Here is a 13,281-nt window from a genome sequence, read left to right as displayed (position 1 = left end):
TAATTCAACATTTTCGAAAGATAATTTTCCGAATTTGAAGATTCCCCATCACACACAATCCCATAGCTTCCCATACTCGCATCTTTCATCTGAAAAACATACTCGCCCTTTTTTATGGCCACGTAACCAAACATGTTTGTGAAATTACACTCGGTGTGAGACAGGGAGTTCTTTTCACGTGGTTACGTCACCAATGAGGAAAACGCGTTTCCTTTTCAAATTTTGCTACAAGATAAAATTTTGCTGGCCCCCCAAAAACGACGTCGTCTGGGCGAGGAAATACTTTAAACGACGTCGTTAACGAGCTGACAGCCGCGCCCCGCAGTTTGCCTAGTCCTCAAAGAAAGGACCAAATGTCAGAAATGATCATTCAAAATTTTTGGATCGGCCCCGAGAGGCACGGATTCCGAGTTCAAATTTCGGCTAAGTAATTGAATCCTAGCACTTTTGTATTGAAAAAAAAAATATTCAATTTAATTATATATTTCAAAATATATATTTGCAACGGTCGTGCTCTCAATATAGAAATTTTATTTATAAATAACCTTTCAATTTTTTATAAATTTCAAAATATTTGTATTGAAAAGGAATATCTAAACATATAGAGAAAAATATTATACCACATAGTAAAAATCTATTCAACCTCGACACTTAAAAGGGGATGTAAATGACTTTTAAAGTACATAAGAGGAGAAGGTTAATTAAAAATTTCCTTGAATAAAAACTCAAAACCCTTTTTAACATGGTGAATATTCGATACACATATATAGTAAACTTATATTACAATTTTCAAAATAATTTTAATTATAATTACAAAATTAATTATTATAAAATTAATCCAATTTCAATTATAAAATCAATCAATTATGCAAAATTAGAATTCCACCACAAGTGCATTTATTAGGCTTTTCCAAAACTTTCTTTACTCCCTTTTGTCGTTTCTATTAATAGTAATCTCGTGTTTTGATGAAGAGTAAGTGTGAGTTTGGTAATTCAATTTAATAATTTAAAGTGACTTAATAATTTAATTTAAGTTATTAAGTAATTAAATATATTTTATAAGATAATTTAATGGTATAACTTAAAGTAATAAATAAAAATAATTAATTTATTCTTAAGTTAATATTTTTATTTTATATTTTTTTATTCAATTTGCTCTAATTACTTTGACGATCTCTTTTACTACTCCACGATCTTCATTATTATTAGATGTTATTTGCTCTAATTATAATTTATAAGAATATATATATTAATTTTATTATTTAAAATAAATTTTAAATTAACTTTATCAAACAACCTTAATACTTAAAAATAAAAAAATTAAGTAATCAGTTTTAAATTAACTTAACTCATTAAGTAATAAATATTGACTTTTACCAAATATCCCTTAAAACATATAATTTATAAAAATCTTATATCAAAATAAATGAAATAAAGTCACGAACTTAAATTACATAGTCTAATGTACTAACAATTATTTTAAATATATAAGATAAGTACAATACTTATATATAAGTTTTTACGAAGGATAAAAGTTTTTAACTTACTATGACTTTGGTTAGTAATTTACAATTTTGAGGCCTCGTGAAGAATCTTTTTTGAAAATTCGCAGCCAGTAGGGAGCTGGGGGGTGGCATCATTCCCTCAATTCGGCTGCGTGGGGGCTTCTGATTAGTTCCTTTTAATTTATTGAGAAAATTACGTTTCGGGGCTTTTTAAAAAAATAATTAATAAATGAGCCCCACTTTTTACCCTTACTAATGATGTACCTTTTATTAAAAGTACTTCTTCATGGATGCCCTTAAACTTTAATGTGGTTGGGACAAATATCATTGGGGCTTTTAATAACGTAGGGTAGACTTAAAGAGGATATGAAAGATGTATGATTAGGCCAAAACCCAAAATTTAGTATATGTAAAGGATATTTGACCTAATAATAATCCAATAACACCCAAAATATTCATAATAGATAAAAAAAATAACTTTTAAAGAAAAGTATATCTAAAAAAATTAAAAATATCGAATTAATAACTTGATGGATATTTGATAATTAAGTGGATGTTTGGTAAATCAACTTAATAACTTAAAGTGATTTAAGTCATTAAGTAAATTAAGTATATTTGGTAAAAAAAACTTAATAATATGATTTACAATTAAAAATAACTTTAAGTAATAAGTAAAGATAATTACTTTATTTTTAAGTCCACATTTTCATTTTACTTTTTTTATTATAATTTGTTCTGATTACCTATATGATCTCTTTTGTTACTTCACGTTTTTCATTGTTATTTGACTTCGTTTGACTAATTATAATTTATGAGGATAAATATGTTAATTTGATGATTTAAAATAAATTTTAAGTTAATTTTATCAAACAACTTTAATATGTAAAGTAAGAATTAAGTAATAAATTTTAAGTCAATAATTCAATTATAGTTTAACTTAAAGTTAACTTAAGTTATTAAGTAATAAGTATTAGATTTTACTAAATGTCCCCTTAATTTAAATCATTAAGTAGATTAAATATGTTTTTTTTTTTTTTTGTAAAATAACTTAATATCACAATTCAAAAACAACTTCAAGTATTAAATTAAAACAGTTAATTTATTATTAATTTTAAATCATTTTTTATCTTATTCACCTACTATAAGTGAGAGTATATTTTATAATTATGATTACATATCTATGACCTATATGTTATAATAAATATTTTATGATTATCTTATATTTTTATAATATTTTAAATATGAACATTCAACAAATAAATTTATTGCTTAATATTAGCAAAAATAAACATTAGTTAAAATTAGTAAGATAAATATGTAAATTTGATGGTTTAAAATAAAATTTAAGTTAATTTTTCTTTTTAAAAAACATTAATATTTAAAATAAAATCAAGTAATAAGTTTTAAATTAAAAACTTAAAAATAATTTAACTTACAATTAAATGTAAGTTATTAAGTAATAAATATTGAGTTTTATTAAGCATCTTTAAGTCTGTTTGAATACATTTTCTCTTTCTTATTTTTAAAATTAGAAAACAATAATAACTTTATATAAAATAAATATTCATAGGAACTTACATTGAAAAGTTATGGTTTTAGAAATTGTTTAAAAAAATCGGGGTATCAAATAATTTTTATTATATCAAATTTTAAAATTCTTAAAAGTGATTTTTAATAAGGTAAAATTTATACTTTTTGAGCAAAATGTTCTATTTTTATATGAAAGTTTCTAATTTTAAAAACAAAAAAGAATGAAAAATGTTTTCCAATTGATATTAAAATTCTTCATTGTTAACTATAACTCTAAAAACCATAATTACTATGCTTCCCCTTCTACAAGAATAAATTAGGATAATCAATATTGTTTGGACTCCCCTTCCAACTAGTAATAAACAAGCATAACCAATATTGTTTGGACTCTCCCTTATAATAGATGATGTAATGCTGAAATCTAAAGATATTGTTGCCTTTGTTGCCTTGTATATGGGAACTAAGTTGTTTTCAAAACTTTTTTTTTTCTTTTTTCTAATTTTCTTTGGATTAAAAAAAAGAAGAAGAGAGAAACACGGCCAATAATTGGGAAAAAACATGGAACTATCATCAAACTACACACATTGATGATTGAACCATAATTGGGAAAGACATCCATCAAGTTGCATTCATAGATGATTGAATCATTAACTTGGTGAATTGGTTTTGGCTTGTATCTTTTTATTTCTATTTTTGGCAAAATATGCCAAATGTGTGACATTTGGAAGTAAGTTGGGTTGTTATCACTCTGCCCTTGCATGCTACAACATTTTGTGATTGAATGAATAACATACAAACTATTTCTTCTCGCATCAAAATACAAAGTTCATTTTATCTTCATCTGATTTCGATGTGGGATGAATGAGATGGATGACTTAAATAAACGAAAAAATTATAAAATTGATTAATAATTAATTACTCCTAAAGAAGAAGAATACAAGTGTAAACACTACAAGAGAAAAAAAATATATATGGTGACATTTATAATGAGTCACTATAAACATAGGGTGTCGTTATAACATAATGTCACCTTATCCACTGACACCATAAAATGTATCAATTGGTGATGTATTTGGAAGCGACACCAAAGCAAATAAATGGTTTAGTAATGCTTAATTTGATATAGAGTTGTGTGAGATATATAATGTGTCATATTAAATGCATCACATTTGAGTTATGGTGTCACGTCATTGTAAATGATTATGAAAAATATGATTGTTTTTGGTTGATTAGTTTGTAGATTTTTGTAATACTTATTAATAAATAAGATCATCTTGTGCATATTTTATCCATAAATATAATAATAATATCACATTTAACTTATATTTTCGTAATGCTTATGGATTAACCTATAATACATTACATCATCCAATAATATTTGTATATCAAATGTTCAAAAAACGAAAGTACATCAAACCCACCAAAACTAAAAAAGAAAAGTGAATGCACATTAAAACATGATTTATAAATGTTAAACATCCCAACATTCATGTATACTTGCAATTCATATGCATAAAATTGGCTAACCATAAAATGACACACGAGTTGCATCAAAAAACCCAAAATTCTCAATACCAAATACAGTAACGTTTATATCCTATAATGTATTATATGAGTCACATCTAAAAACTCAAAATATTGTTGTCTCTTTCTCCTTTCTTTTTATTCTTTATATTGTCCTCCCAATAGTATATAATTACATTTCATAGTTTAATGAGTTTTAAAGTTATTATTGAAAATAAAAATTAATTAATGTTATTAAAAATAAACAAATCTAAGTACTAATGCTTTCTTTTTCCCATTTTGATATAAAAATAGTTCATAAAGAATAAGTGATGCTATACAATTGATATATATATTTTTTTTCTAATTAAAATAATTAATAAAAAAATTGGATATGAAAAATATGTTCACATAAAAATAATAAAAAATTAAAAACATCAAAGGAAAAGATATTCAATATTTTAAATTTTTTACTGTTAATATTCTTTATATCGATTTTTGTAATAAAATGATTTTATAGAAATTTCATAACTTTAAAAGGAAATTTTCATCATCAATTTCAAATTACTCCAAAGTTTGGTCAATGCATATAAAAACAATAAGAAAATAAGGCAAAAATAAAACATATTTTTAGAATGAATGCTTTTGCGGGAGATGACAATATTGAGAATAATTTTCTCAAAAATTATTTTCCAAATATGACCAACCAAATAAGATTTGATCATTTTTATAATTATAAAAAATTTAATTCCTATTTAAATTTTAAAAAACAATTAATTTACATTAATAAATAAAAAATAAAAATTATTTTGTCATTGTTAATTCCAACATTCCAAACCAACTCCTACATGATATGGAAACTATTTCATTTTTCCTTTTGTGGGAGATGACGATATTAAAACTAACTTTCTAAAAAATTGTTTTTCAAATATCACCAATACATATCCTTATCACAATATATTATAATATTTATAAAAAATAAACAGAAAGTCTCATCAAATGAAATTTCTTGTAAGATCAAAAGAAATTTTCAAAGAAATTTTGGGTTACCTAATAGTCCACGAGGTAGAGAAGAACAGTTATGTGTTAAACATGAGTATGAGAAGATGTAGAAGAAAATTATGGTTAGGGTTATGAATTGAGATTTTCAATGAATATAAATCAATTATGCTAATAAAGATTTTGACATTAATAAAAAAATAAAAATGAAAATGATAGATTTAAGAGATTTTGGGTTACCTGAGAGTCCACGAAATAGAGAAAAACAGTTGTGTGTAGTAACTATAGATGTGAGATAAGATAGAAGAAAATGAATGAGACTTTTTTGGATTGTGGGTACATGGAAACAACTAGTTTTTTATATATTATTATTATTCTCAAAGTGGGCCCATTAAGTTAACAATATTTTAAATTTTTTATTTTATATGGTGTCGCTTTTCAAAAACCAACACTATAAACTTAAAATTAATATCATCTATTTTAATTAAAAAAATTTATATGATGTGTCACCTTTATGGATTTTAAGTCATATGGTGTCATTATTTTAAAAGTGATACCATAAATAGTTACACCATAAATTATTTTTGTAATAGTGAAAAGGTAATAAGATTGATTAAGAGTTTATTATACCATAAGAAAGAGAATACATGTGTGACAGGTGATAAGATTGATTAAGAATCATTACACATGGAGAAAAAGAATAAGAAGAAGACATATGGTACATACATTTTTTTACATATAGAATAATTATATTGTAGAATAAGAAAAAGAAAAAAAAAAGACATATGGTACATACATTTTTTACCTATATAATTATATTGCATATAACTTACACTTTAAAAATGTGTCTTCTTGACATTCAACACAAGTATAAACGCATATATCTTTTTTTTTTACATATAGTATAACTATATTGTATATAACTTACACATGTATAAAATGTGTCTTAATTTTCAACATAAGTATAAATGAGATTTGATTTAGAGTTCACATCACAAGAAGAAGAAAGAGGAAGAAGAAGAAGAAGAAGAAGAAGAATTAATTAGGTATTGATTAGACTTAAATGCACCTTGTTCAATTAATCTTTAGGGTCTTTAATATCTTGTGTCACACCCATAATTCATCTTGTCTCGGTTCTCTTAGAACCTTGTGGGTGCAATGTGTCTATTCATAAGGCCTTTTTGTTATTGGAATAATAATAATAATAATAATAATAATAATAATACAATTCATCTTGTCTTGGTGTCTATTCATGCGGTCCTTGCTCCAAGTTATCAAAATCATCCAACTAACTTTTATCTTTTATGGTATTTATTATCTTGTATCATACCTACAATTCATCTTGTCTTCTTCTCCCAGAACCTTATAGGTGCAAGGTGCCTATTCATGAGGTCCTTGCTACATTTTATCCAAATCAAGGGGCTAACATTTTGTTCCCTCCTGATCAAAATCTAATGATTTGTCATTTAAATTTGCTAAATATTACATTTTATCTCCTTGTTCAAAATCTAATTATTTAGACAAAAAAATATTAAAATAATGGTATTTACATTTTTTAATAACATTTATAGTAATTATTATTATTATTATTATTATTACTAAAAACGAGCTTTTTTTAAAAAAAAAAAGGAAAAGGAAACAGAAAAAAAAAATTTATTTTCGTCTTTTAATATTTCACAATCAAATACCCATTTTAAAATTTTGTATATGTGACTTCATTGTTTCTTAATTTTTTTTAAAATAAAATAATAATACTTAAGAAAATAATGAGAACATACATATTTCATATCATCAAATCACTAATGTCTTGTATGATCATGAGCTGGATCAAACAAAGCACAATTACCACTTTTAATGCTTACAATGATAAAGATTTCCAACGTCTAATCCATCATCTACATTTGTTTTCTTCCACAATCCATATTTAATGCGACCAAAACATTCCTTCAACAAGCCCCTAACCACCGAGTCATTCATGTCTCAGCATACCCCACTTGTAACAACAAAGAAGAAACGCGTAAAAACTTTTACTTCATTAATCAATCGAGTCACCCTATAAAATATTAAAACCAACACCCAATTTATTAAAGAATGATTTATAAATGAATTAATGGTAAGGTGTCAGCCTCAAAAAATTGTTTCATTTTAAAGATTCCATATGGGAGGGGTCCTACATCAATCATACACTTAGATTTTGTGGAGCATTTTTGCATGTAAATATCAAAATGTACATGGAAAGGAAGGCAAGCTAAAGGAGATAATGAAATGGGAGAGATTAAGGGTATCTATAAAGCCTTGACTTTTGGGTTTATGCCTTAATAATTTTAACCATGGGGTATTTTGAAGGGGTATGGTTTCTACCAAAAAAGGTCAGGTCATTTTTGACAACACAAATGCCCACATTTAGAATCTAATGAGTTGTTATAAAGTCATAGTGGGTTTCACTAATCTTCTTTTAGAACAAAGAAGGTGATGTTACTTTAATGCTTTTCCTTATTTTTATTTTTGTTTTGACCAAGCCTTCCATGTCATACTTCTTTAAATATATCAATCAGTCAATCATGAAATGAATCGATGGGTTAAAAATATTTTAAATATGTAAAAAGTTACTTATGAATTCAAAAGTTATAGGTTGAGATGACAATATTTGAATTTACAACTTCAATCATAACGGTTATATAAAAATTACCTACGTCGTGAATGTCATTTATAGTCCTCAAAATTACTCATAAGGTATTAGACTATATCAAGTAAATGATTGACGAAAAGGTTTGCAGAGATCGACTAAATGTAATAAAAACCTTTTGCTATATGTTGTCACTTGTATCTTAATTTAACATCTGAACTCATTTTGAAGCACCGATTATCTAAAAAAAATTTAAATGTCTAGTAAACATTTTCATTATAAATTGATGAAGAAATTCATGTGTCGAGCACATGGATAGCAAAACGAGTTTTGATATGATATATTTAGATAATCTTAAAGTTAAAGTCAGATTAAGGATATTTTTGTACATAATTATATTCAAATGTAAGGAAAAATACCTATCTTTTTGTACTCTACATATAAAAAACAAATGTCATTTTAGTATATATATGTATTTTTTTAATTTATGTGGTGGAAGTCCACACATTCGATTCAATCATTTTTGGATGGTAGTCCAATCCAATATCTCTTTCAAACTCCACATTTCATTGCATTTTTTAGCTTAGTGGTGGGGCATTGAGAGCATAACTTAGTATTGATAACCCAAGTTAGGCCATTATGATACATGAACTCATAGGGATGAAGTTGCCCCCCACCATGTATGGATTTCAATGCTTTCATTTCAAAGTATTCTTTGCACTCGAGCATTTTCATGGTCCTTGTCTCAAGAAAATTTGATTCACGGAATGATGAAAAGGATGGTTATAGGATGATAAGAACACATGAATTTGTCAACTACTTGTCTCTAAAATCCTTATCTCAAATCATATTATAGATCCATGTCCAATCAATCATTATTTGTATTTCAAACTCCTAGTTGAAGTGCTTCAACCTAAGATTTTGTACTAAAAGGGTCATTTTAGTGGCAAAATTCTATGCATACAAATACAATTTTTAAACTTCAATAATCATTTCTTGGAATGATCTTCAACTATGGCTCCTCAACTCATAATGTAAATCCAACAAGAAAAATATTTCTTAGATGTTTAAAAGTTTATTTTTTTTATAAATATTTTACAAATTCACTAAGTTTTTGTTTGACTAAGCTTTTTATTTTTTATTTTTTATTTTTTGTTTTTAAAATAAAAAATATAAATACATACATAAAAGAATATAGATTTTCCTTTATGTCAACAATCATTTTTAAGAATTTTAAAAATTGGGATAGTAAAAATATACTTCAAATTTTTAAATAATTTTTAGATTTAAGAGTATTTATATTTCATATCAAATTATTATTATTATTATTAAATTTTAAAAATAAAAAATAAAGAGTGCATCCAAACGAGTACTAAATCAATAAATCATAAGCACTATGACTAACTACATTAATATAACTTGCAAGAAAATAGGATAAATTCATTCCTCTTACCCTTCAAGGCTTATGGTACGAGGATCATTATTACAGAGTTGATGGTTCATGTCCATGTTAACCATAGTTTTTGGTCACATCAATTTTGGACAAACCACACCCTTAGTCACACTAATTTACAATACACCCACTCAAGTTTTTTAAAGAATTAATCGATATACTTCTCTAAATAAATATAGTAGACAAGTGATTTTAATTTTGTTGAGCATTATATCATGCTTTACTATATTTTAGAGAAGTATTTCGAAAAATTCACATTTTTTTTTGAGAGGATTACAAACTCACACTCGAGGAATTGCACAACAAATGAGAGGTTTCTTCATTTCAAGGGAGAGCCTCAAGCATTCTCCAAGATCCACGGGATGGGTTGGGAGCCATTTGAACTGATGGAGAAGTCGAGCGAGCCATAAGTGAACCGTGGCTAAACCGAGTGCCTTTCCCGGGCATGCCCGACGACCTGACCCGAATGGTGCCAGCCTTAGATCCGAACCCATGATCGACACATCCTCGTTAATGAACCGATCTGGTTTAAAGGCCCATGGATCTTTCCAAATTGTCGGGTCATGGGCTATGGCCCACATATTGACCATTGCAGTTGTGCCAGCTGGCACAAAGAACTTGCCTACGTGGACATCATGGATCGCGAGCCGGGCCCATGAGAGTAATGGGCCTGGAGGGTGCATTCGGAGGGCCTCTTTCACAATGGCTTGGAGATAAGGGAGGCTTTGAATGTGAGAGTCTTGCACGTGCGACTGGTTGCCAAGGCACGTGTCAAGCTCTTCCTGGGCTTTTGCTTGGATGTCTTGGTGTATAACCATTCTGGCCATGATCCATTCAAGAAGAATGGCCACTGTGTCTGTGCCTCTAAATATCATCTCCTGTTAAACACCAAATAAATATATAAATTTAAATAAAATTTTAACCTAAATTTCATTATGCACCTCTCTTTTTTTTTTACTAAGAGAGACCGTGAACAAAAATAAAAAGAATAAGAGAGATATTTGATAAAATTTCAAACATATCTACACTAGATGTATTTAACCAAAACATCATCAAAGGTGAATGAAATTAACTCTATATTTTTTTAAATGTCGGGTATGTTATCCCTTTGTCACAAATATTTCTTAAATAAACTCTTCGATAAAACATATCATTAAATCGTCATAATCTTATAACATGCTAAATAATCTTATTATAGATTTCCCCCTCCCTAAGAATTATGGCTTTACTTCTGAAACAATTATTATGTCTTTACTATGAACTTCTATAGAGGAAATATGTGTCACACCCACTTTAATCATACTTGAAATGATTACTATTTTTCACTACTTAGTGATAATAGAGAAGAAAAATTTAAAAATTTAAAAGTACCCCATGAGCCAAAACCTCATCAAGTGAAAACAAGAAATCTATAAAGCAAATCCAATATGCAAGTTTGTGAGGACTGTAGCTATATACACTTGTCAATGGCATACATATTATATAGATATGAAAAAAATCAGATTCTTAGTAGGTATTGGATGTGAGAAGAGAATAGGGTTTGGTGACCACATTGCAATCTAAGTAATTAATGTAGTTAAAGAAAATTGAGTATGAGCATGTCTTAGTGGTGGTACCACATCATCATTCATAAAAAGGTGGGCAGCTTTGGTGTCAAATCACAATTGATTCTATGGTTTTTAATACTTTTTACTTCCTTTTTTTTTTTCTTCATAGAGATCTATAGAGAATTGGAGATTGAGTAGGAGTCAAAAAGTCTGGGGTTGGCGTAAAGGGTTGTAGTGAAAATATCTTGAATATCTAATAGACTGAGATTAAACAAGTAGAAACATATGTCACAACAGAAGAGAAATGTTCAAGCCCAAGAGATTAGAAACCAAAAACACCCATCAACTTTATAAAAGCATATGATTAGGGACTTTAACATAGATTTATTAGAAAAGGAATCAAACACAAGATAAAGGGGAAAACAAATTCCAGATGGCATAAATTACCTATATATAGAAAGTGTACAGTTTGAAATACATAAAAAGGTATTTTTAATATACGGCTTTTTTTATTTTTTATTTTGATAATATCTTTTTTATTTTGAATTATTATTATTATTATCTTTTTTTTTTTTAAGTTCGACATGATACTGAATGGATATAATAGAAATTTTCTTTTAAAAAAGCTTATGAAACTTCACATCATACGAGAAAAGAAAAGGTGAAAGTAGTTAAATGAGATTTCTCCTAATAGTTAATCAAACTTTATAGCAAATGAGGAAAAGTAGGTGGTGAAATTTGTGTATATAATAGCATGAAAAAGAAGTGAAAGGTTAGTTTGAATGATGGGGATTTAAATCAAATAAGCCTAAAAAGATGCCATCAAATATAATATGATACTTATGAATATATATTTCAACTTTCGTGAAAAGTTATAAGATATAGTGCTTTGAGTTTTAAAGTGCGTTTTTAGTTTGATAATGATTTTAAAAAATATTTTTAATCTTTCTAATCCTTTAAATTTATTTATTTTTTTCAAATGTTAAAAAGACTAAAAATGATTTTTAAAATCACTATGAAATATTAAGAAATAATGTTCTTTAGTTAATGTGATTTTTAACTGGGATCTTTGCATACTTGCATGCAAGTACACATAAAAGAGAGGGAAAGAGCTTACCCACAAGACAGCAACCATATCTGAATCACTCAGCTGATCCTCTTTTGGCAAAGACAGCAAAACACTGAGAAAATCATTTCCACCACCACTCAACTCTCCAACTCTTTTTCTTTCTTCTATCATCTTCCCCACCACACCATTCACCTTAGCTGCCAATTTACTACACCTTCTCTTTACCCCGTAAAAGTCTATAAACCCTAGTGGAAAGTAATCTTCCCAATTGAATTTTGCAATCAATTCATATCCTTCTATCACCATAAACCCTAATCCCTCTCCTTCTACACTTCCTAAACCCCTACCAAACACACTCTCCATGATGTTACTCAGAGAGCCCTTCTGTAAAATCCCTCTTAATTTCACAACACTTCTCTCCTCCATCTCCTTCCGCACTCCTACTACCATCTCATCAGCCACACGGAGGCGGACAGCCTCAGACCCAGAAATTCTCTTGGGAGAGAACATGTAGTTTGCGGCGATGCGCCTAAGATGGCGCCAGTAGTCCCCGGAGGGAGCGAAGCCAATGGCGCGCTCGAACATCAGTAGACGAGCTGATGCCTTCACTGGACGGTTGGAGAAAGAAGACCCACATAGGATTTCTTTGGCCGTGTCCGGGTGACTACTGATGATAACTGGAGTTACACCAAGGCTCAATGCCATGAGCCGAGTTGCACCACAGGAAGCAGCCATGGTGGCCAGTTTTCGATGAGCGAGCGAACCCATTAGAGGTAAGGACCCCAACAAGGGCCAGCCAATGGGACCAGAGAGCTTTGAAGAGTACTTTCCATGGTGGTTTCTCCATGCAAAGCCTCCAGGGACAAGCCAGAAGTTGAGGAAGAGAGTGAAGATGAGAGAGGAGACAGAGAAGAGAAGGAGAAGAAGAGGCCATGAGGCTTGGTGTGTGGCTGCAAAACAAAGGGGTGAGAGAGAGAGGATGGCTGATATGAAGGACTTCATTAGGATAAAAGCTAATGGAAATGTGTAGAGAGGGGAGGTCTTTTCGT

The 13,281-nt window shown here is 28.4% G+C and overlaps 1 protein-coding gene across 1 annotated transcript; it reads right to left on the bottom strand.

The window, feature by feature from the left end:
* Positions 1-9,544: 9,544 nt before the first annotated feature.
* Positions 9,545-13,281, bottom strand: LOC100257370 (cytochrome P450 78A4). The gene is made up of 2 exons (XM_002271605.5): positions 12,281-13,281; positions 9,545-10,494 (listed from the first exon to the last, which is right to left on the bottom strand). The coding sequence occupies exons 1-2, from the start codon at positions 13,232-13,234 to the stop codon at positions 9,898-9,900; spliced, it is 1,551 nt and encodes a 516-aa protein (XP_002271641.2). The 5' UTR covers positions 13,235-13,281; the 3' UTR covers positions 9,545-9,897.

The sequence above is a fragment of the Vitis vinifera genome, chromosome 1 (genome assembly GCF_030704535.1).
Source record: "Vitis vinifera cultivar Pinot Noir 40024 chromosome 1, ASM3070453v1".
NCBI classification, from domain to species: domain Eukaryota; kingdom Viridiplantae; phylum Streptophyta; class Magnoliopsida; order Vitales; family Vitaceae; genus Vitis; species Vitis vinifera.
Note: the sequence above shows the minus strand (reverse complement) of the source record. Positions and strands in the feature narration are given on the sequence as shown.